Source organism: Salarias fasciatus, chromosome 23 (assembly GCF_902148845.1).
Source record: "Salarias fasciatus chromosome 23, fSalaFa1.1, whole genome shotgun sequence".
In the NCBI taxonomy this organism is placed as follows: Eukaryota; Metazoa; Chordata; class Actinopteri; order Blenniiformes; family Blenniidae; genus Salarias; species Salarias fasciatus.
Genome location: NC_043766.1, coordinates 23,036,251 through 23,059,363, shown reverse-complemented (window position 1 = coordinate 23,059,363; position 23,113 = coordinate 23,036,251). Strand labels below are relative to the sequence as shown.

General features: G+C 39.9%; 4 protein-coding genes across 5 annotated transcripts; 2 read left to right on the top strand and 2 right to left on the bottom strand.

Annotated features, from left to right (window-relative positions):
- Positions 1 to 6,822: 6,822 nt before the first annotated feature.
- Positions 6,823 to 10,378, top strand: nr2c2ap (nuclear receptor 2C2-associated protein). The gene is made up of 5 exons (XM_030083397.1): positions 6,823 to 6,909; positions 6,993 to 7,083; positions 9,260 to 9,365; positions 9,478 to 9,545; positions 9,973 to 10,378. The coding sequence occupies exons 1-5, from the start codon at positions 6,872 to 6,874 to the stop codon at positions 10,093 to 10,095; spliced, it is 426 nt and encodes a 141-aa protein (XP_029939257.1). The 5' UTR covers positions 6,823 to 6,871; the 3' UTR covers positions 10,096 to 10,378.
- Positions 10,379 to 10,404: 26 nt separating this feature from the next.
- Positions 10,405 to 13,688, bottom strand: rfxank (regulatory factor X-associated ankyrin-containing protein). The gene is made up of 9 exons (XM_030083396.1): positions 13,454 to 13,688; positions 13,232 to 13,327; positions 12,990 to 13,091; positions 12,839 to 12,904; positions 12,638 to 12,738; positions 12,113 to 12,238; positions 11,910 to 11,976; positions 11,748 to 11,828; positions 10,405 to 10,718 (listed from the first exon to the last, which is right to left on the bottom strand). Exons 2-9 carry the CDS (start codon positions 13,320 to 13,322, stop codon positions 10,666 to 10,668), a joined length of 687 nt encoding a protein of 228 aa, XP_029939256.1. The 5' UTR covers positions 13,323 to 13,327; positions 13,454 to 13,688; the 3' UTR covers positions 10,405 to 10,665.
- borcs8 (BLOC-1 related complex subunit 8) lies at positions 13,539 to 18,808 on the top strand. Of its 2 annotated transcripts, XM_030083399.1 has the most exons (6): positions 13,544 to 13,845; positions 14,071 to 14,183; positions 14,902 to 14,966; positions 15,056 to 15,163; positions 15,823 to 15,885; positions 17,132 to 18,808. In XM_030083399.1, exons 1-5 carry the CDS (start codon positions 13,809 to 13,811, stop codon positions 15,863 to 15,865), a joined length of 366 nt encoding a protein of 121 aa, XP_029939259.1. In that variant the 5' UTR covers positions 13,544 to 13,808; the 3' UTR covers positions 15,866 to 15,885; positions 17,132 to 18,808. The 2 variants fall into 2 exon arrangements, with proteins under 2 accessions (XP_029939258.1, XP_029939259.1); XM_030083398.1 differs by lacking the exon at positions 15,823 to 15,885 and having other exon boundaries at positions 13,539 to 13,845.
- On the bottom strand, positions 16,361 to 20,496 carry tmem221 (transmembrane protein 221). The gene is made up of 3 exons (XM_030083395.1): positions 20,173 to 20,496; positions 18,938 to 19,023; positions 16,361 to 16,965 (listed from the first exon to the last, which is right to left on the bottom strand). The coding sequence occupies exons 1-3, from the start codon at positions 20,472 to 20,474 to the stop codon at positions 16,418 to 16,420; spliced, it is 936 nt and encodes a 311-aa protein (XP_029939255.1). The 5' UTR covers positions 20,475 to 20,496; the 3' UTR covers positions 16,361 to 16,417.
- Between the last annotated feature and the right edge of the window lie 2,617 nt (positions 20,497 to 23,113).

Genomic DNA, 23,113 nt, shown 5'->3' with positions numbered 1-23,113 from the left:
AGAACACTCAGTGTCAGAAATGTTGACAGATTTCAAAACAAAATCGTGTATTATTGTGCTTTATCGATATGGACGAATTCATCTTCTGTTCATGATAAACTTGAATCACTATCACTGCAGCACATCACTGTGAGATATAGCAGGTGAATAAAGTTAATGCCTCATCCCCTGCTTTATCTGGTTGAAAATACAGTATTAAGGACATAAAATAGATTTCCCAAACACCAGCTTTCAATGATCCAGTTTGACATGAAAAACAACAACTGACAAATGCTGCAGGAGAGATCTCTGAGCATGTAATGTATTTCCTCTTCATACCTTGAGAGAACAGGGAGGAGGAGGGTCTGTGAAGTGCCGCTCTGATGCTTGGCTGCTCATGTTCACAAGGTGTGTTGCTGTGAACAAAGTGAGACAAAGAGATTAAGAGGATGGAAGGTTGGGTGTTGTAAGCAGCAGGGCTAGCCTGTTGGAATACTGAGTATGAGGATTAGTTACCCTCCTTGTCTAGACAGCTGGAACTAGTGAGCGGTTAAAACAGCAACTTCAAAGAACAAAAACCATCACCAGTCTTAAATGTTATTTCCGTGTCACTGGTTTGTACCTCCAAAATTCACCTTTTAAAAAAAAACCAGCCAAAGCTTTTCTTACCAGTGTAATATTTCTTCTATTGTTCTAGTCTCACACTACAACCTGAACCTGTACATACAAGTGAAATTCCCTGAACCGTGAGATTCCCCCTGCTATTCCTGAGGCCAAATCCCCACGACCTCATCATGAAATGATACGCTCCAGCCTCCCTTCACACTCTGGGTTCCTGCGAGGCCAGTCAGAGCACCAGTCATTACTACAGGCCCATTTCCTTGCTTTCCTGAAATCAGAGAGCAGGCGTGTGTGGTTGTGGCGGTGAGACTGCACGCCGAGCAGGGGGTGAGCAAGTCATGTCCTGTGGGCCTCCAACCACATCATGAGCAAGCAGGGATTCTAACTGCTGATGCATGAAGTAGAAGGAGGCATAGTTCATAAATCCTGCCCATCGCAGGAACTACACATGGTCATGGTTGAGAAGCCTCGGGGAAGCAAACCATTGCAGTTTTTAAATGCTACACTAGCATACAGTGTTGCAGTCATTGTTGTCTGATGTTCTCAGGCTAAACAAGTATTGTGTAGCTATATCATGCCGTAGTAAACACATTTTAAATAATTCACGCTCATATCTTAAATTCATAGTCTGTATTTACTTGTCATCTCGTACTGCTTTTATCCAAAAATATTGCAATTGCTTTGTATTTGCTCTGCAACGCTGCTACTAAAGTGTGTCCAGCTTCTTAGACACAATGCTAAGAGCTGTGTAATGCTCCAGTCTTTTAGTAATTTATAGCTTTGAAAACATGAATGTCTATACCTCTGTGCTGGTTGGGAAGAAAATGCAAGACAGATTTTTTTTTTTTTTTTAAGTGAGCTCACTTAATGTTCACACAAACACATCTACAACCAACGAATGAAATCCGACGCTCCCTCATTGTCAGTGAATAAATCACGAGTGATTGTGCTTTGTAATGAAGGCAGCAGAGCATATTGTGCAAATGCTCTGCTTTTTAATGACTTAATTAGAGAACCTCGCTCAAAATGGAGCAGAAAATTTCAGCACAGAGATGAGCGAGGAACCCTGCCAGAGAAACAGCATCACAACTCAAGAACCCGTTAATTGCTGCAGCAGTCGACAGATGTGCCTCACGTTTCTGCCCATTTCCTGCTTTATTAAAATTAGTTAGACCCCGAAGAATGCCAAATGTTGTCTTCCTAAACTAAATGATTTACGACCACTAAGAGGCAATTGTGTCACTTTAATTTCCAACACACCCTCCCCGGTTCACAAAGGGTGCAGTCTGCAACTTCAAGCAGCAGAGCTTCTTTGATCGCTAACTGCAGCAATCATTAATTTGTTACAAAAGCCTTTGCTTTCACAGCCAACAAAACCAAATCTTATATTTTTGCACCAACTAATTGCTATATGAATCTATTTATCATTCCTGTGTCTTGTTTTCTCCAGCTCAGGCTGGAGATGACTGTGGTCAAAGTCAGGAGACACCTTGGACACAACCCAGGACAGACAATCACAAACACACTCTAATTTAGATATACGGTCAATTTTAGGTCAGCAGTTGATAGATGTTTGAATTCAGAGATAACCCACTTATGAACAGGGAAAACATAAACAATCCTGACATAAAGGTCAGCTAAATGAGTCAAACTGGGTGAAACTGGCTCACTCTGAGATGAGAGTGTTAACCACTGCCTCCACTGCATTGAAATGAGACAGATGTGTGTGCCGCGGTGCTTTCCTTGCCTGAACGTTGCGTCCCTCGGATGACAGCAGCACAGACATTAATCACTCAACTCATCAAGACAATCTGTACAAGTGCCCACAGCTCATAAAATCTGGAATAGACCACGGTGACTGATTTACCTCAAGAAACATCAGTCTATTTACCTCAGCACAGTTAAACCAGCCATACAGCAATTTCACATGACACGGCATTTTGACTTCTAATATCCATCACCTTTATTCGGAGGCTGAGTTTTAACTTCTTCAAACAAATATTTCAAAATAATGTGCCATGTCCCTACTGGCAAAATATTCTTCAGTGGGTCACCTAATGAGCTGTAAACTTTAATAGTGCGTCTTTACGATCAAAAAGTCCATCAGACAGAAACTGCAACTCTTCAGGTATCTGTGAACAGTAAGACTAAATTAAATTTCCCAATAAGTGAGGAAAAAGCTAAACTGCACAGAAATTGTAAACAAGAAAAATGCAGCACAGAAATTGATTTTTTTTTTCTAAATTGACACTCCTTCCTCAAAAAGAACAAACCCTTGTAATGAATAAAAAATAAGCAATATATCTGTCAAGCGTTATTCTGATTATGTTGCCAAACCTAGAGGAGATTGCTCGGGGCAAACTGCAGATAGTGAAGCCCAAATGTTTATCATTTCCAATAAGTAAACAAACGACAAGAAAACTGCCTCCACTTCATCATCCAGGCACAGCAGGTTCATTTTTCACTGAAGTTGAGTGCAGTCATGTTTGGGTTTGGATTTTTTCTTTCTTTTTCTGGCATCTACAACCTCTTGGTGTCACTCAGCTGCTTCAAGCCTGTACTGTGGTACTTTTGTTGCCTTTCTGCACACCAAAGTAACTGCAAAACCATTCTGGGCAAACCTACATCATCAACCAGCAATTCAGCCATCGGTTCAGGAACCCCTTGAGGGCAACCAGAAAAAAACATGCAGGAATTTAAGGGGTTTGCCTCAACGGAGGCTGTCAAATGGAGATATGCACATATCAAAGAAAATATAATAGCATTCCACTGGAGCAATACATTTAAACACCCTGAAACAGACATGCTTTACAAACTTTTCTGTCCTTTGTATATAGACATGCTGCTCATTTTCATTGCATATTCATATAAATCCTAAAAAAAAAAAAAAACAGATGGTTTGCCAGTAAATGCACAGATGAAACTGATTTTAGTTGTATCAGGAATACATAAAGAGGTGCATCATAAATCATTAAAAAAAAACAAAAAAAAAAAACAACATTGTGCCCTCTTTGACTGAAAGGTCTAAAAATAGCAATGCCACCATTTGTGAGTGTTTTTGGGCGAGGACTCCGACTTTTATATACTTGGATCTGATAGCCTGCAGAAGTAACCATGGTGATGTGCACTGAGTGAAAAGTGACTAGCTGTGCTGGGACCACGGTGCCAGCCAGGGTTAAGCCCAAAGTTAGTTTGTTAACCACTAATCCTGCCCCGTGGGGCATAACCCAGAAACAGAGGCGACAAAAACTCAGAGTAACAGCCACTGTGGGGAAGAAGCAGCGGCGATGGCTGAGGGACATAAGAAAAGGTCTTATGTTTTATCAGTGACAAGAGGTGAAGATAATCCTCTCGGCTGGGCGTGCAACAAAGGCCAGAAATTTTTTGTTGCATTCGTGGAAAAAAACTGACCAGAAAAACTCAGAGTGAAAATGTAAACTCAACGAGATTTTAGACAGAACAACAGAAGTAACTACAGTCAAAACAGCAAGCATATCAATAAACGGTCCACATTCTGTCCAAAATCTGAAAAGAAGCTGCAGTGAGGAAAATACTTAAATGCTTTGATGCAGGGTGTTGGATGATGAGATTGATATCATGCTCCCATATGCCCATTAAATTTGAACAACCTGCAGTCACCTACTTTAGCTGAGCCTAATGGAAACATGGGAGCAGGTTTGTTTGGTGGTGAGAACAGGTTAGAACAAACACTTCTGCCAGCAGTTCTCCTGCTCACAGGGGTTTTTTTTTTTTACTTTAATCCATACAATATGAGGCGTAAAAATGACAAGATGTGGGTTCGTGTGAGTTTAAGCTTTCAAAGCACCAGTTTCTCAGGTCCTGGCAGGTTGCTTTGCAACCTCACAGTCAATATGTATTTATTTAAAGACTCCTGTGGGCTTTTTGGACAATTGGTCCAGGTACATCCCACCTTGGCATTATTAGCAGCCCACATGGGCTTCAGTTTATGGGTCCAGAATACGCCAGTTCACCACTCACCCATGAAAGGCCCTTTTGGGACAGTTGTCCAGGTGGGTGTCCAAAACAGCTGCAGGCCAGAAAATTTGTTTTGACAGGCAAAATGTATGAGCATCTGGCAAATTAATTTTTGAGGCATGACTTGTGATTATTAGCTTTAAAAAAAAAAAACTCAAAAGACATACATCACAGTTACGACGGTTCTTTGAAGAATGTGCACCTTTGAAACATTTCTTATTCTCAGAACTACAGAGTTTTTACAGGGATAAATAGAAATATATAGTATATACAAAAACTTTCTTCGAGGTAGTCTGCAGGGTCCATGGAGAAAGGCTATGTGTGTGCGTGTGTGTGTGTGTGTGTGTGTGTGTGTGTGTGTGTGTGTGTGATAACTTCAGGTGTTTTCAGAATGACTTTCAGAATCTGCTGCAGTTTAATGTGAAAATATAGAGCTATGAAGTATGAAGTATTTTATTTTATATACAATTTTGGTCAAGCCATATCTTGAAATGAATTTTATGAGGTGAAAAAAAATACCCTATTAAACATTTAAAGATCTATTGTTGCACGTTAATAAGCACTGATTTGTTGGACATGGACAGCCCTCGTTCTTTAAAGCAGTGTCTCGTGTCTCTCAATTCCAGTCCTCAGCCCCCCTGTCCAACATGTTTTAGTATTTCCTTCTTCCAAAACACCTGATTCAATTGATCTGTCTGTCATCAAGCTGAACCAGGATTGGAAAACACTGCTTTAAAGTCATATTTAATTGCATAATTCGAAGAGACGGTTTAAAAGGGTATTTAGGACAATACTGATAGAGAAAATCTAATGCAAATCGAGGATGGCCTGTGTGAAAATTTTTTTCAGATGTGCCTCAGATGCCATGAAATGACAAACCTCATAGTTTCCCAACTGCAGTATGTTTTTTTTTTTCTTTTCTCTCTAAAACACTTTTGGTTTGATCCACTACACAGCTTAGAAGTTACCACATGCTTGCCAGATTGTCATGTTTCATTGTACAAAATTACTCAATTCAAAAATACCCCACTCGTGAGTTTTCAAGCGTTATTTCTTAAAAGTGGATTCTTGTTAACAGCTACATTAATGATACTACAAAAACATAAACTGTCCCATGTTTACTGCCTTAGCATGTTTATGCTCTCAAATTATTGTCTGAAAATGTTGTCCATCTTATCCAGGAGCTGACAGTATTTTCAAAGTCACATGAAAACAAAACACTTTAGAAGCTCTTGGAGGTTCTGCTGTGCTAGCTCTCAATTTGTACATCTGTGATGAAGTTTCTTTAGTTATAAACTGTTAGCTATTTATTAAACATCTGGCAGGCACATTTTGATGTTAAAATCTCCCAAACTGTCGTTCAACTGTGAACATTACCTTCCTGAACAAATCATAGGCATATCATAAAGTGGAGTTCATCACAAACCTTTGGTTCCTGCCAACAAAAACATCTATTTTTTACCATGAAAACATTAAAGCAGCTTTGAATGGTGGTTTAAATTCAGGTTTGTTTGGGGGTTTTTTTCTCACAAGGATATGTGAAGAAGGCAGACTACAAAGCAACTGTAACGCTATGCTCACAAAGTCAAACTGTGAGTGAGGGTGGTGGTAAATGAGTACATCCTATAATACAGTCACCGTCCCCAACCCCCTGTGCAATTTTCACAGAAGCTGGGTTTCATCAGGTTTTGTATTTCAGACCTATTGATTATCTACAGTGGGAGGGGGGGCACTGTGACAAAACCTCAGCAGGAGTTCTCCATCTGCAACGAACCATGTGCCAAATACAAGCACACGCACGCACGCACGCTCACACACACACACAGGTTATAAAACACAAATATAAAATAATCTTAATACGCACATGATGTCCGTGGCTGTGTAGGTTTTTCTTCCCGGGTGCTTCACTTGTGGTTTGTAATTGCTTTCTGGTCGATTCCTCCTTTAAAAGAATCTGATTTCCTGATTGTGGACTAAGTTTCCTAACCGACCCCTGACCTTTCCGGCTGAGGAGCCACAGCGACACTTTCTGGGGCAAATGATTAAGTCTCTGTCCACGTGCAGGCCCCCCCCCCCCGGTCGCTTCAAGATCTCAGTCTTATAATCGTGAGCTTTGGGTGCTGAGATGATGTGGGGAAACAGCTTCAGGACCCCCTCAGTCTCGCGACCCTCTCTTTCAGTCTCCAACAGGCCGTTACCGCCACCTAGTGGCTGCGCGAGCGTCCGACGACGTCACTGCTGGAGGGAGTGTCACGTGACCGCAGCACTGTACAGCATGGCGTCTTCATTGATTTGCAGTGAGACACAGAGCAGGTAAATGAGTAAATTATAGCTTTGAATGAGTGACCTTTATCCACGAAGACATATGTGACTGACTAACGTGCCTGTCTGCTCAGAGTGAGCTCGGTCCTGAACAGAGACGTGAAGCAGTTTGGGAAGAAGTTCATGTTCGACAGCAATGAAGAGACCTGCTGGAACTCAGACCAGGTCAGAACTGCATCAGTCCCATTGTTTACACTCACTGGTCTTTAAATGCAAAGCATGCCTTTTTAAACAGTACACAGGTGATCGCGGTGACAGTCTGGAGGCTTCCTGAACCCCAGAAGTTATGTAAACGGTGATTTCTGGTCATTTTACTTTCCAAAACATTCAGAAGGTGTGAGGGACCATCTATGTAATTAATCATAATCTGTACTCTAGGTGGGTATGATTTCTTATGAGAGTGGCCAAGGAATAAATAGGACTGCAATAAGGTGCTTGGTCTATAAGGTCTGCTCATTTTTAAGATACAGTTGTGTTGAAAATAACAGTCAAATATGACTAACCCGATCACTCACTTTTTTTTTGGTTAAAATTTTGGGTTAAAATTGTTTCGACTTGGTAAATTCTTTAACAGTGGGTGCATTACTGTAACAGAAAACCAACACACCCAGCATTCATGATATGCTCCTGACTCTGTAACTGAACACTGAATTTAAAGATGTTCAATAGAAAGCAGTGTGGGGCTGAGCTGAGTTCATTTTGTGAAAAAGCAGGTATCAACCTGGTAAGTTTTTTTTAAGAGATGAAGCAGCAGATGTATTTCTCTCTGAAAACCTAAAAAAAATTGGTGTGGTTGTGGGCGGCGTTCAGAGGTAATTACGTTACATGGCTTTGATAAGTTACTGTTCTCCATCAGTCAAAGTATGGTTTTGTTTTTTGTTTTTTTGTTTTCAGAAGTTGTAACTGACTAGTGATTCCATTTGTGTAATTTCAATGAAAGAAAAGAGCTGCAAAGCCTCCATTTTTAAAACAGTATTATTACACACAATAGATTGAGGATTTATTTATCAGTATCACCTATATCTAAACGAATCCACTAGCAATCTGTGTAAACGTTACCTCATGTTGTAAGAGAAAATTGGCATTGTCTGTGAAATTATAGCTATTTAAATCACTACACGATACAATCAGTATTTTTTCTTATTCTTCTCAGCTCCTAAAATGACTGTTTGTGGTCATCCCTCATCTGATAATGATATTGAGCTCCAGCATGTGGGGCACATTTATACAGCTCCATTAACATCATTAATCACAAGGAACTAGGTGGAAGTAATTATGCCAACCTGCAGGACTAGTGCAATAGATTTTTAAATTTGGTTAAAAATATATGTCTGTCTAAAGGTAGTATCTGTAGTGTAAATGTCAAGACCTTTGCATTAAAACCAGTTCAAAAACAAACACATATGGTTTAGGAAGTATTGATATTTTGGTTTTAGTACTTTTGAGTCAAATGTATGACACTTTCTTTTTCTCTTTACTATTTCAGCAACTGGGCACATAAGCAGCTATGGAACAACTCAGAAGTTACTGTAAAACTTTCCCAGGAAAAATTTAGGCATCTTAAAATACATAACTTCATGAACATCCTTTACCAATACTTGAAATACTGTTCTTTTTTTTTTTGGGTGGGGGGGGGGGGGGGGGGGGGGGGGGGGGGGGGGGGGGGGGTTATTTTCCAGGGGGAAAAAAATGTATTCTTTGGCATATTCACGTTTTCGTTCCAATTGGTCAAAAATAATACAAATTCTAGTAGTCAGTCATAACATGTTTGGAAAATCTAATTGATTCTGAATCAATGAGGCATTCAGGAATCAAAGAAACTTATTGAGTGAATTTGGTCAAAGAAAGGTCAGCCGATTAAAAGAACAGGCTCAGGACAATGCTTTTTAATCTGTTTGATTTAATTTAATTGATGTTCTCTTAATTTTACTAATGTTGTTTTACTTGTAACATTTTAGGCAGGACGGGCCTCTGTTTTTAAAATGTAAAACACTTTGCGCTGCATTTTCCGGTTTGAAAAGTGACCTATGGTTGCTTGCTTAATTGATATAAATAAATGGCCCTGTTACATTGACACAGTAAATATGCGAGGGGGTTTACTACAGTATAGATGGCCTACCACTTCTCAGAAATAAGCCACATGTTTCTACATTAGAACACCTGCAGATTTGTTTGCGACCTGAAGATTCATCTCATTCAAAATAAACTGTATTTATATTAATATCGTGATCAACCTCCAATATCCAATTCTTTTGTTCCACAAGTCACACCCTGTGTAAACTACTGTGTTAATCTTGATCTGAACTGCGTGTGTGTGTGTGTGTGTGTGTGTGTGTGTCAGGGCGAGTGCCAGTGGGTGTCCTTGGATTTCCCCAAATCGGTCAGAGTGTCTGAGTTACAGGTCCAATTCCAGGGAGGATTCTCAGCTAAAGCCTGCAGAATAGAAGGTAAAGCTCGCAGGGCAGTTTGTTTAAGTTATTCTCTGCCGCCTGCTTTTAGTGTTTGTTTTTGTGGTTACTCCAAGTGAATGTAAACCATTTCCACTTGTGCTTTATGCAGGCTGTCCAAAGGACGGAGACCTGAGAGTGCTCAGCAACTTTTACCCAGAGGACAACAACTCACTCCAGATATCCTTCAAACTCAGTGTATATAATGAACAGGTATAGATTTGGGAATTCTGGGGCACAAACTTGTCTGGATTATTGCTAAATTAATGATGGGTTAAAAATTCGTCTGCAGTTGTAGAAACTATTTTTCTGAATAGCTTTTTTTTTTAAATCAAATCCTCACAGTTAATTCTTACTCATATTATTACTTTTTTTGTGGTGTTCAATAGAAAATTTATTTACATTATGACTTAATATCAATTTTGTAATCGTTTACTGTCAAAATGCATTTCTGCCCAAATAAGTTACATACAGCCCACCAGTGGTCCCTGTCACCACACGAATATGTGTTTCTTACAACATGGTTCATAAAAAGTATCAGACAATATTTTCTTAGGCATGCTTTACATTATTACTCCGCTTATCTTGTTCTTAACTCCACACCCACAGCTTTCCCATCCAGGAGGCCCCTGCTGTGGACAAAATTAAAATAATGTTTGAGAATAGTGTTGACTTTTTTGGGAGAATTATTGTTTATTCCTTGGACATCCTGGGGGAAACAGCCACATGACCATCTTTTTTATTCTCTCAGGAGGGAGGAAGTGGCCACTGAGTGAAATACAGGATACGTGATGCTGTAGTGGCACTTGGGAAACTTCATCTGTAATGCCACCTCAAAAACTGATGTGAACGTGGCCTTTTTTGGTAAAATTGCTCACAAGCAACCTTCTTTGTTCAAACGCACGTTGCAAGTTTTTACTGTAAATTTATTCGGCTTGCAGTGATTACAAGAGCACTTGTAAACCAAACATCCTTACATGTGTTGTGCCTTTTGGTCAAAGTGCCATTCCAGTAGAAAAATACAATTTCATTACAACTTGTACACTGTCATTCCTCTGCTGCTCTTCAGACAAGCATTTCTGATGCACAACCGTTAAATTGTACTTGTTTTCTGTACATTTTTGCACAATGCAATGTGTATAAATGAAATAAAAATGAACTATGCAGTCTGCTTGGGGAATGTCGCCATATGGTCATATCAGTCGTGAAAGATGTATTCGTCATCTCACAAGATCATAACTGGTCATGGATTTCAGATCAGCCTGTATCAAAATGTCCTTTGTAGTTGTTTTTATTACTGTCATGTTGGCCGCTTGTAGAGTTTCAGGATATGATCCTCCAAGACTTTCTGAACTACAAAAGAGAGAAGAAAAAATGTTAGATAAGCATGACAGTTTACACAGATTTCCATAAACAATTTTAGAAATTATTTTGTGACATGAGCATCAGATTCATGTTTGATCCTCTTTGTATTTACAAGACATTTTAGTAAAATCAGGGCAGGCGGGCGCTAAATGTGGTGGCCTTAAAATCACTGTTGATCTGCTGAACATAAACAACAATACTGCTTTAAATTTTCAGGATTTCTATTACCTAATTGAGGTCTCCAACCATGAAAAAAATGGCTTAATCACACTGAGATGTGTGAGTTGACCATGTTGAATATATCCAGGAGTGGTAAAGGTTCCATAAAGATTTGAACTTGATTCAACTTCCATGCCACTTTCTCAACAAAAAGGAAAAAATATTTTCCACAGAAAACAAATGTACCTTTCAACAAAATCACATCAGATGTTTGACATTTTTACATGTGCCTCTTGTGTTATTGGAGTTCAGAAGTGAAGGAAGTTTGTCAAAAAGAGTTAAATTATGAGGGATGCAAATCCGGGAGAGAATAAAGGTAAAGCCACTACTGTTCTCAATTTAAAGAAAGCAGTTCAGGTGGCTCAGACATTTTATTAAGGTATCATCTAGGTGTGTCAGTGTAAGTGGACATCCTTTGTAAGTACCAAGCATCTGCTGAGGAGATTTTATCTGACTTCAACTGATATGCCCGTCCCGACCACAAGTAGCTGGAGGAAGCTGTGCTGGACAGTGATGTCTAGGCTTTTGATTGCCTTTGTATAATAAAATGTATTATTGTGCAGCACATTTTTCTTTAAAAAAAGGCCAACTGTTCAAACATCCACATCTCAGGAACCAAAGCTAACTCAAATATGTCTGAGTTAAAATTTGCACATTGATTGCATCGACCTTACCCATTTAAATTTAAAATAAAATCCAGGCTGGTCAGTTGAGGATTTTTTTTTTTCATATATATGTTTTTTCTTCCCATTTAGTATGAGGTGACTTAGAACCATTTAAAAAAAAAAAAAAGCATACTTTTTTTGTGACCCAGAGCCACAGCTAAGGCCATTGGACTGTAGCCAGAATCGGACTCAATAGTCATGTCTGCTCCTTTGGCTAAAAGAAAGCACAGTAATTGAGATTATTACAAGAATTCATACAGATTTTGACAGAATTTATCATTATTTGTAGACATACCAAGTAGTGCCTCTACACATTTGATATGGTTCCCTCGCACAGCATAGAGAAGAGGAGTACCACCATTCTGAAAAAAAAACAAGACAGAGTACAGATTATAAGGACAGATAAATTTAATAAAAAATGTAAATGTATTTGAAATCTGATTTATTTTTCTTTTTTTTTTCTTAAGAGTTGTGGTAAGTCATTTTACAGTATTGTACCCAGTCATAAGTGTTGATGTCAACTCCATGTTTCAGTAGAGACACCACAATGTCCACATAACCTCCAGAGCTGGCCAGGGTCAGAGCGCTCTCTCGCTCTCTTGCAATAGTGTTGGGGTCAGCACCCTAGAATCAAATAAGCAACAATGACACTCTTCAACTTGTTGTAATGATGACTATGGCTCATTTATAAATTACATGACGGTAAACATATGTGGTGGGTATGAGCTTGTTTTGACTGGAGATCATGCCTGAAAAATAAATGGAATGCAATCTGTGGACAACAGAGATGGATGGAAGAAAGTAGAGAGGAATAAATCTAGGAAGTCAAGGCCACAGTCGACCAGCCAGGGTGTCATGAGCTTTGTGATATAATATCAGAGCAGGGACTACTTGACAACCCAGGCAATAGATTTCTGTCTAACTTGGCATTTTTTCAGTTATCGGGAGTTATTCCGTTAAGTGTGTCTGCTGTCTTTTGAGTGGATGAGGCCACTATCAAAGTTCCTGTATGTGTGGTTTCACCTTTTCCAGGAGAAAGTCGACCACTGCTTTCTCTCCAAACGCTGCTGCCCACATGAGAGGAGTAAATCCTCGTTCATCCTGTCCACTGAGGAGTGAACTGTCTGCAAGGTAAACATGGTTTAAGTTCAACAGAAAATATCACAGTTTTATATTGACTTTTAAAAAATCCCCGCTGTTATTGTGAGGGTATTTTGCTCTCACCTTTACTCAAATGTGCAGCCACTTGTAAAACTTCACCTTGAGCTGCCAGCTGATGTATGGACAAAGCTATTGATGAAAGTTTAAAATAGTTTGATATTGTTAAGATATTTAAACACGTGAAATATACTATTGTATATTTGCCAGGTCTTACAGTCTAGTGTTGCTGGGCGTACTGTAACCTCATTCCCTCGCTGCTTGTTGGTCAGAGTGGTGGAGTGTTTGAACAAATCATCTTCAACCAGGTCCATGTTTTCTGGAAGCATCAGAAATCAGACAGCCATACATAAGGAAGCAAGGCATCTGTTCTTTTGTTATTGTCTTTAAATCGCCTGTTTTGTGAGGTCGAAACTTTTAATTGGGCACTGTATAGCAGGTAGATCATAAATAAAATACCATGGGATCTCTCATCTCTTGACTCCGAGGCACATACACGGGCACCAACATGCTGGCCATCTGCAACCTCACTATCACCTCTGCTCTCCATGATCACTGCAATTGCAAAAATACACCTGAACTCCAAACTCAAAAAGCTCATTGCATTAACAGAAAGCTGCAAAATGTGTGCGGTTTAGTTGTTGTTCATGTTGTTTCAACGCTAGTTACATTTGCACTCACCACATTTAGCCTCACAGCGTGAATCGCGCTCACTTCCTTTTATGAAAACTGAAAGTAAAATATCTCAGACTACACGATGGCTCTTACTGATCTTCGAACTGCACAGAGAGTGCTTTAAATGTCGCTCATATGACTAGAAAATATCTTCACCGAAAACGAGGAAAATACGTTTGGACCAAGGCGAAAGGCGAATTCTGGCATCCTGAAAGGGAGAACTATAGTTTCTCACGATCTACTTTTCTGCCCGGAGTTTATTGTGGTTGCACAAAACAACAATAATACGGAAGTGGCTGCAGTGTATTGATTCCCGGATTCCTTGTAAACCGACTTAGCTTCTCACGGTAAAACTGCGACTATGGATGACCAGGAGATGCAACTTAAAGTCAGACGAGGTAAATATGATTTACACAAAGAAGTCAAAAACGTACCTCGTTTTCATTGAAAACTGTCGATGCGATCAGTAATTAGCTTAGCCTAGCCGCGCCATGCTAAAGCCTATATGAAGTTACTTTGTAATTTAGCCATGTCCCGAACTTTAGTCTTGACTGTAATCAGCGTTAATCCTTTTCTTTGTGCACCGTGCAACTGTGGGTGATACTGTCATGACCACTTCACAGTGACTGACAAATTCACGGAGAGCATGTACGTCCTGGCCAACGAGCCGTCGGTGGCTCTGTACAGGCTGCAGGAGCACGTCAGGAGGTCTCTGCCCGAGCTGGTCCAACACAAGGTACACTTCATGAGACATCCTGAGGGATGTTTATAAAAACAATCTCCAATTCTCTCATGTATCAATGCCTTTAGACAGAACACTTTGCACTGTGGTGCTTCGATTATTGTATCTCTATCTTCTAAATGCAGAATATCGGATGTTTACACATAAATGGAAATAAATTACACTGCATATTCTCAGTGTCTATTAGAAGGGATGCACCGATTTTAAAAAAATTGACTGATGCAGATAAACAATATTCATATTGCTGGCATGGACAATAACATATATGTATCCATATTGATATGTTTGATAATTTCACAATATTTGTTTAGTTTTAAAATGTGTGAGACTTTATAATGTTAAATATTTATGAAGTATTTGGTAGTTTTAGAAAGAATGAAGTAATTAAAACACTACATCTGATGAGTGTTTCAAGTCACAAGGCTACCAGTGTTATGAATTGTTGGTGGTTCATTATGAATTTAGTAAAAGGCATTCTTCCTTTCTTCCTCTATTGAGTTCAATTCTATTTATGTAGTGCTAAATGCTACACAGTTGTTTCAAAGAACTTAAAAAAGTCAATAAAAAAGAGCACTGGGGGACAACTCAATGTTAATGTTCAAAGCTGAGACACATAATAGCAAGAAGAATTCAAATTATTTATTTCTGTATTTCTATTTAACCTGTATTGCTCTTTCATATCAAATTTTTACTTGATTATTCTCTCTTCCAGACAGATATGCAGAGCTGGGAGGAACAAAGTCAAGGAGCCATCTACACTGTAGAATATGCGTGCAGGTGAGTTAAAGCAGGCCTAAAACTTTCATGAACATAGAAATTATACCTTCACTGACTTAACACTAAAACTGATCTGTTGGTTTTTGCAGCGCCGTGAAGAGCATGTCAAACAGCAGCTTCTGTTTTAAAAACATTGACAGTCTTCTCCATCAAGCCATCAGGATGAAGGAGCAGATCAGTAGCTCTCAAGGTCGCAGGTAGGAATCATTAGTGGTAATGGACAATACTCACTGAGACACGATGAAGTCAAAGCATGATTTTTTTTATTTTTTTTTTGAGAAATATTAGATTGTTAACTTATTACATTACAGTGTCTTCTTGAGGACAATATTGTAGTTTTTTTTAAGCATGTCTTATCTACTAAATCCATCTTTGCTTTGCAGAAAATATATCAATCACATCTGATTTTATAGTTATCTTACTAAATTCATAATATTACATAAACAAACACAGTAATTGCACAAAATACCCAGAGTGTTACAGGATTATTTGTAATTGGTAATGATTATGGTATTTTTTGTAATTAGAAATTATTCAACACAAGGTTGAATAATCCACTTTCAAGTCTTTGGGCTTTCACCCTTTAGTTTTATTATTATTTTTTCACTCCACTCCACAATGTCCCTCTCTTCATGATCAACTTTTAGTTGTGTTTGTTGTATTTTTCATTTGGTATCTCTCATGTCAATTTATGTTTCACTGTCTCTCTCAGTTTATGCCTCCCTTAAGCCTTTGGGTTGTTCTGCTAATATCATTTTTCCTTTTCTATAGTTTGCATGTTTTTTGTCTTTTTTGTTTTGTTTTGTTTGTTTGTGACACCTGCATGGAGCTCACATGGTGTGACTCTTTCTCCTAGCCCCCTTGTTTCTGCTCCACATGCCCCATCCACTTCCTCATGATCTCTGCACAGGTGCCCAAGGTTAGTAGTTTCCTGACATGGCATCAATAACGACAGAAGTCTCTACAAAGACAGAAGTAAAATTATATTTTAAAATAATCAGTTTTGTGAGCATTCTTTTTTGTTTGTTTTTCGAAAACAACTTTTTTATTAATTTATTCAAGGTTTATGTGAAAATTTGAATAACATGGTAAAACACATCTGCACATTGTGTGTACATATTTGGCAAAAAGCTACTATATACAATAGAATAATATATTTACATGAATATGATGAAAGCTATAAACTCATCAGGTTGACACTTGTGTGGCACTGGTACATGGGATTCAAATCAAGTTCATCCATACAAAAAAATGCAAGAATATTTAAATATACTTCCCACCAAGTTAATCAGTCTTGATAATATGAATAGGAGAAGTGAGTTGATGCGTCTAAAACCTTAATGTCAGTCCTGTGGTTTGTACAAATTAACAAGTTATACACCAACGCTGTTGTTGTCATCTATGTTGGCATCTACAGCACGTGAAGGTCATCAGTCAAGCTGCAGAATGGTTCACACAAGAGTAGAGTCTTTTGCAGAAATCCCTGACTTGCGTGCAAGGACACTCCTCATCTCATTATTGACCCCATTCCAGGGTTTGACCTGGGCCTGTAACAAACCGGATTCAGTAGACAGGGTCCGGTGCATTCGAGGAAAGCTTCCTCCACTGCTGTAGCCGTCTCTCTCACTCGAGTGGCCCTGCGACCCTTCAGTCGGGGAATACTGCTGCTGTTGAAAGTGTTCTCGTTGCCTGGGATTGCCACACTGTGGGTAGGACAGCTGAGGTGGAAGGTGAGACTGGCTGCGGTGAATTCGTGGTTTGTCCACGCCGATCTTCAGCTCACAGGGCCGAGAGACAGGTGTGCTGATTCTACTGCCACCGTGGTCATTCTGGAAGAGGGTGTTGAGGTGGTCGCTGTGATAGTGCTTGGCAGTACGGGAAGCTTTGACCAGAGAGTGTATCACAACAACCAACACAATTAGGATTCCAGAGGCGAGGACACAAGCACTAGCGATGCCAGTCTCTATCTCAAATATTAGGAGCATGAAGATCGACATAGCTGCAAAGAAAGAAAGAGAATTGAATATGAAATTCAGAATTTATGAAGGCAGAACATTTAAAAACGATCATCTGTAATAAGTAAAGTATATTTTGCTGTAAGGGAGCACACAAAAACAAAACACGTTGAAAAGTTCTTATCCAAGTTGTTCTATATCTGTCTGCAGGAAAAGAACCATGGACTCAGGCATGCAGAAGGAGGGGCCCGAAAAGCACAGCTCTGGGATGTGACGCGGCTTCCTGAACCCACGGTGTTGCCAGGGGAGAGTCTTGCTCTGCTACCTATTGATAGCAGCTGAAGTAGGGGCATAACGGCGACACCACCTCATCACAATGAAGTGACTGCTTCCAGTGACCCTCAGTACAAGCCACTCCGTGGAACAGCGCACAGCAGCGCTGCCAGATTCAGCATTAAAACCATTTAAATCATGGGCTTCTCAAAGAATGCATTGTTCTCTTGAACTCACTGGACGGATCAGGCAATGGGAGCTGCAGTGCCGTTTTGCCTCTTCTGTTGAAAATCCTCATCTTATAATTTTCAACAACATTTCCAAGGCACCAAAGATTTTAGAAAACACAGTGATGTATGTATTTTTAGAGGGAAAAAAAACCAATGTAATGGATACTTTGCAGTCTGGTTTTTATGTATTTTACTCTACATACATTGCATCACTTAAAGTTCCTATTGGCACTGTAATGGCAGAAAATTCTGGAGAGTAAACAGTTCTGGTTCTGCTGGATCTCTTCTCTGCATTGTCTATCACAGTATAAAAGGCAGAGATCCAGTAGAACGATAACTGTTGACTCTCCAGAATCTGCTATGCATTTGGAAGCAGTAGTGTTGTTTTAAAGTGGTCAAATGTAGTAATGTCTGATACAGGAACCCTGTCCTGTGGGGTACCCCAGGGATCTGTTCTGGGTCCTGTTCTGTTCTTGCTTTTCATAGTCCTTTTTGGCTATAATGTTATATCATTTTTGTGCTGACAACATCCAGAGATCAGCACTTATGGATTAAATAAATTGGCTATTTATTTTGAAAACTGACAGATCTCAAGCAGTGATTGAGCAACTATTTCTGTCAGTCAAATGACAAAACTGAAATTTTGAATAAAAACTTCATACAAGGTGATCCCACACAAGACTGGCTTTTTAGGCTCTTCAGATAAATCTCTTTCAAATTTGTGTGTCCTCTTGACAGTTTGATGTTGTTTTAGCGTCACTCCAAACAGCTGGTTTGGAACTGTTTTTATCATTTGAGAATTATTGTGAAGCTCAGGCAAATGTTGAACTTAGTGATTATCCACCTTTTATCTCGTCTTGTTTGGATAATTATAACAATATTTCTTGCCTTCTTAAACAAATCGGATTTGGACTATATTCAGATTGTGCAAAAAGCTGCAGCAACACTGTTAATTGGCACCAAAGAAGGTCCCACTTTACTCCAGTTACCGCTTATCTTGAGTAAATTTTAGAATTTGTTTTAAAATTGTATTCTGGACATTTAGGGGATTACACAATCAGACTGACCAATGCATCTCTAAAGCCAAATCCTTCATCCTATGCTCTGTGGTCAGCAGGTCAGAAACTCCTGTTTGTCTTACCCACTGTTTTAAAACTTGTGGAGAGTCGACATTTCAGACATCAAACCTAGAGTTCTCTCCTGCTGCAGAACAGATTGCATTGACTCTTCAAAAGCAGCTGAAGACAATTTTCTGCTGAGTTTTCTGCTGAAGACAATTTTAACTGAGATTTCTGGATTGCAACTTATGTTATTGTATTGTTTAAGTCATTTTTTATTTTATCTGTGCAAAGTACTTTATAAATAAAACTGCTTGCTTTTCGGACATTGATTTCCTTTAGTTTTGTTGCCTGGCTGTGTTCTAACAAGTTACCCACATGACAGACTGGCTTGTGTATATGTATACAAGTTTCAAAGTGTTAAATACATTTGTTGCTTTTTCTCATTTTCTCACCTGCCAGATACACTGAGACCCCCATGCAGAACAGCCCGATGGCCACATGACGCACAGCTCTGCTGTCCAAAAGGAACCAGTCAGCTCTGTTGAAAGAAAATGTCTTTATTAATATAAAGGGGATGCACAGATTTACAAAAAAACAGGAGACTTTTTTTTTTTGTTTGTTTTAGTTGTTTTTGACTGGTTCTTTGATTTTTTTTTTAATGGTTAATTTTGTACAGCATCACCTACTTGGGCCATGCTAACAAAAGTTTAGGAGGCAGCAAAATTGTGACCTCTTTCTTATATTATTTGTTGTTTTGTCGTGTTCTGATCAGAGGGCTTTTCTTATGACACTTATTATTCACTTTCACTTGGAATGTCCCCTCTGTCAGTCGGCAGGTCTTGGGGTATGCGGCTGGATTTTGTAAACCGACGTGGGAAAGGGCCAGCCAGAGGCCGTGTGTTGGGTGCATAATGAGAGAAAGGCCATTGTTTAGATAGGATTTGTAAGGGTTGAGAGGTGGGGGTTGACCAACAGCATCGCAGTCTGGGCCTCTGCACTCTGACATGGGAGCTCGCGTATTTCAAGCTTGTGAAGCTGCGTTTTCTTTTCAAGAGACCCGGCCGTTGAATTTATTATCCGGGGTGAACTTGTGGTTTAGGAATTAACAATTAAAGAAGATTGTGTGGGCACGAGGAGCTCACACACACACACACACACACACACACACACACACACACACACACACACACACACACACACACACACACACACACACACACACACACAGAAGGGATGAATGGATGGTATGTGACCAGAACACTGGAATCCATGAAAGAGCTGCAACATCAGCTGTTAAACACAACATGCAATCTTACTCATTTTTGTCATTATGGAATTTTGTTTACAGTTTGATTTACATTAGAAATATTGACAACTATATGTATGGAAGAGAATAATAAAATGATTTTAAATAGCTATAACAGTAATTGTAATACCTGCAACTAATTAACCCCTTCAAGCTGGAATGTCGGTCATATTAAAAGTTGGTCTTTGGAAAAAAAAAAAAGCGTTCAAGTTTATTTTACTCTAAATAAAGTTATTTCAGCTCCAGCTAAAGCAAAAATAAAACTAGTTGTTAAATGTGACTCATGTAATTAATTTGTATGAGCAGCAGTAAAAGGGGGGTAAAAACCAGGCAGCTGCAGGTGTTTACCAACAGGTGGTGAAGAAGGACCTGCAGAGATACCTGTCGGTGTCCTGCTCCCCTCTGCAGACCTCCGTGGAGAAATAGCTGTGGAGGAGACAGACCACCACCGAGCTCAGGTTGAGAGTGAGGGACAGCGCGGAGAGCACCGTGGACACCGGCAGCAGCACGGCCCACACATGCGGGGGGATGACCGCGGAGGTGGACGGAGGAGAGTCCCGCACCGCTGTCTGCTGGGACAGCAGCTGGAAGATCAAAATGACCGACAGCACAGACATGATGGCGGACAAGATCCCCAGCAGAGACAAGACCATCAGTGACCGCTGGCTGTACTTCTGCGTCATGTTTGTCCCAGATATCCTGCGGTCAGAAAGTTTCCGCTTTTACTCCGTAAAAAATAAAAAAAAAAACTCCGTGCCCAGTGCGTCCTAAAGTCCCACAAAGTGCGTCTGCATGGCAGGGTGTGCAGGAAATGCCCCGGGTCCTGTCTGGAGGAATGGGTTTGTCCTCGGTGTGGATTTGAGCCTGTTGTGGTAAGAGCGCCCCGCAGTCCCGTCTGAGCATGTGATGGGCTCTAAATCCCCCAGATTAAAAAGTTCCCAACAACAATGGACTTTTTCTCTCGGATGGTCGGAAACAAAGCCTCGACCTGCTCACAGACTCAACGCCGAAACAGCGTGACAGAACAAAAGCCATTAAACGCATGTTAATCCATGATTACAAGGCAATTAAAGGGGAAAAACGCACACTGCCACTGATGTTTGGATTTCGAAATCCACCCAAAATTTATTTAATTCAACACACAATAAAGAAAAGCTTGGCAATATGGTGCAAAAAAAAGTTTTCTGACATTTTGCTGTACATCTAGGGGTTGACAGTTCAAATCCTGGTTGAACTTGGGAGTGTTCCTCTCTCCTGGAGTCTGCATGTTGTCCTTCTGACTGCGTGTGTTTTGTCCTCTAGGTTCTCTGATTTCCTCCCACAGCGTTGATCAGGATTCCTGATGTTCACGCAGGTGGCCTCGGTTTGACTCCTCCTATGAGAACACATACTGGTTGTGGTTTACAGAGGTTAGAAAACCAACCTGGGCCTGCTCTTCCTGGTGACCTGTGTATCCTGCCTTAACCATATTCAAGTCGAAGTTGGTTTTAAAGCACTTTTGAAAACAACTCTCATTAACTAGTGTGCTGTACATGTTATATAAAAATATAACACACTAAAAATTATTAAAATATTGGTCTGTTAGACCAAAGGGTTTTGGGTTTTTTGTTTGTTTTTTTTTTTCTTTGTTTAGTGTTTTTGTGTTTTGTACTAGAGATCACAACAAAACGTGGTAAGAGAGATTACTGTGAGGAAACCAGTATCTCTATTTCAACAGGGGCCAAAGAAGAGATATTTTGTTTAAGCTGATCTTCCTCTTATTTTACAGGTGAGGCTACTTAAAACCTTACAGTAACCAAGTTTTTATACCTTTTTTAAACCCTGACCTTTGTTCTACACGTGAGTACAGCTTGTTGGTCATTGTCATGATTTCATACAACCTCAGTGCTCTGAATGGCTGGTAAGAGCTAAGATAAATAAGACAGTGCCATTCTGCTCAAACTTCTATGAACAGCTATTATTTCAGATTGAATCAATATGTTGTCATTATTTTGTTCATGCATCTAACAGCACTCAATTGAATAAAGGAGCATAGAATATGACTGAATGGAGTATATTGATCATAGACCTGGGTCCTCTTTTAGATTAGCCTCCTTCCTATAAGCTGTAACGAAGACTGCTGTCCTCATAAAGTGATTAAGAGATTATCGTAGCTCACTTTTCAGCAGCCCATGTGATAGTCTGAATGACAGGGTTGCACTCTACGTATAAAGAAAATAAAAAATTACACAAGTAATACAAAAAAATGAAAAACAAATTAAGTGTACTTGCACCCAAACAGTCTAAAATTGCCCTTGAGCACAATGAGACCAAGAGGACATGGCTGTAAAGTTTTCAGGAATGTGCGGCAGGGCAGCTACCTCAACTGACCCCTCTTCACTGCATAGATTCTCTTTCATCCAGGCTCCTCTCGCCTCTGAATGTAATTGCATTTGTGCTTTGTTACCTTGGAAACGTGCACAGCTTAACAGGTATGCAATTTTTGGCTCTGATTCTTGACCTTGAGTGTAGGGGACCCTGGGTATGAATCCCAGTGATCAGTCGTATAAGGGCTATAGTTGCAAAGAGTTGTTGTTGTTGTTGTTGTTGTTGTTGTTGTTGTTGTTGTTGTTTTGTGTGTGTGTGTGTGTGTGTGTGTGTGTGTGTGTGTGTGTGTGTGTGTGTGTGTGTGTGTGTGTCTGTGTTGAAGCAGTCGAGTAATCGAATTACAGTAATGTTATCATAGCGTCCTCTGAGGGGCGCCAGAGGGCTTTTTTCCCTTTTGGAGGGGCTCCACTCCCACAAAAAATTTTACATTTTGAAGAAGAATCATGATAAAAAAAGAAAAAATAGAGTTTCAAAGAAATTTATTTTACTAAAGCAAGTCTATATTGATCTGTATTAATTATAATGGGTCAAAAGGAATGATAAAGATTAAAAATGTATTGCAGGCCCTCCTCCTTCCCGTTTTGATCAGCAGTATGAAGTCTGCTGGCCTGTTGCTGTGCAGTTCATCCAGCTGTGATGTGGAGGACAGGGTGGACCTGATAAGAGTGAAAGTGCTGAAGCCACCAGGTACGTCATTTAAAAAAAAACACACACACACACACGACCAACAGAGTTGACTGTCTGGCAAGGCCGGTTCTTGCTATAGGCAATATGGGCAACCACCCAGGGTGCGATCACTCAAGGGGCACCATGGGTCCCATAAAAGGGCACAATATGCACTATCTGCTGTATAGTAAGGTTCACTGAGGTTCCTGAGCCCACAAGGTGCAGGGGAGAACAGCAGAGTCAGTTGTGTCATGGAACATAATGTGCATCAATACCCCCACCCCCACCC

What these genes read in the sequence shown, in the direction of transcription:
- nr2c2ap (XM_030083397.1), top strand. Translation starts at nt 6,872, where the DNA reads ATGGCGTCTTCATTGATTTGCAGTGAGACACAGAGCAG. An exon ending in TGCAGTGAGACACAGAGCAG is followed by an intron (nt 6,910 to 6,992) that starts GTAAATGAGTAA and finishes CTGTCTGCTCAG; the next exon opens with AGTGAGCTCGGTCCTGAACA. An exon ending in AGGACAACAACTCACTCCAG is followed by an intron (nt 9,546 to 9,972) that starts ATATCCTTCAAA and finishes CTCCACACCCAC; the next exon opens with AGCTTTCCCATCCAGGAGGC.
- rfxank (XM_030083396.1), bottom strand. Translation starts at nt 13,322, where the DNA reads ATGGAGAGCAGAGGTGATAGTGAGGTTGCAGATGGCCAGCATGTTGGT. An exon ending in ATGTGTAGAGGCACTACTTG is followed by an intron (nt 11,829 to 11,909) that starts GTATGTCTACAA and finishes GCTTTCTTTTAG; the next exon opens with CCAAAGGAGCAGACATGACT. An exon ending in GGCTCTGGGTCACAAAAAAA is followed by an intron (nt 10,719 to 11,747) that starts GTATGCTTTTTT and finishes TCTCTTTTGTAG; the next exon opens with TTCAGAAAGTCTTGGAGGAT.
- borcs8 (XM_030083398.1), top strand. Translation starts at nt 13,809, where the DNA reads ATGGATGACCAGGAGATGCAACTTAAAGTCAGACGAG. An exon ending in ACTGTAGAATATGCGTGCAG is followed by an intron (nt 14,967 to 15,055) that starts GTGAGTTAAAGC and finishes TGGTTTTTGCAG; the next exon opens with CGCCGTGAAGAGCATGTCAA. An exon ending in AGTAGCTCTCAAGGTCGCAG is followed by an intron (nt 15,164 to 17,131) that starts GTAGGAATCATT and finishes ATCTGTCTGCAG; the next exon opens with GAAAAGAACCATGGACTCAG.
- tmem221 (XM_030083395.1), bottom strand. Translation starts at nt 20,474, where the DNA reads ATGACGCAGAAGTACAGCCAGCGGTCACTGATGGTCTTGTCTCTGCTG. An exon ending in GGGGAGCAGGACACCGACAG is followed by an intron (nt 19,024 to 20,172) that starts GTATCTCTGCAG and finishes TTCTTTCAACAG; the next exon opens with AGCTGACTGGTTCCTTTTGG. An exon ending in GGTCTCAGTGTATCTGGCAG is followed by an intron (nt 16,966 to 18,937) that starts GTGAGAAAATGA and finishes CTTTCTTTGCAG; the next exon opens with CTATGTCGATCTTCATGCTC.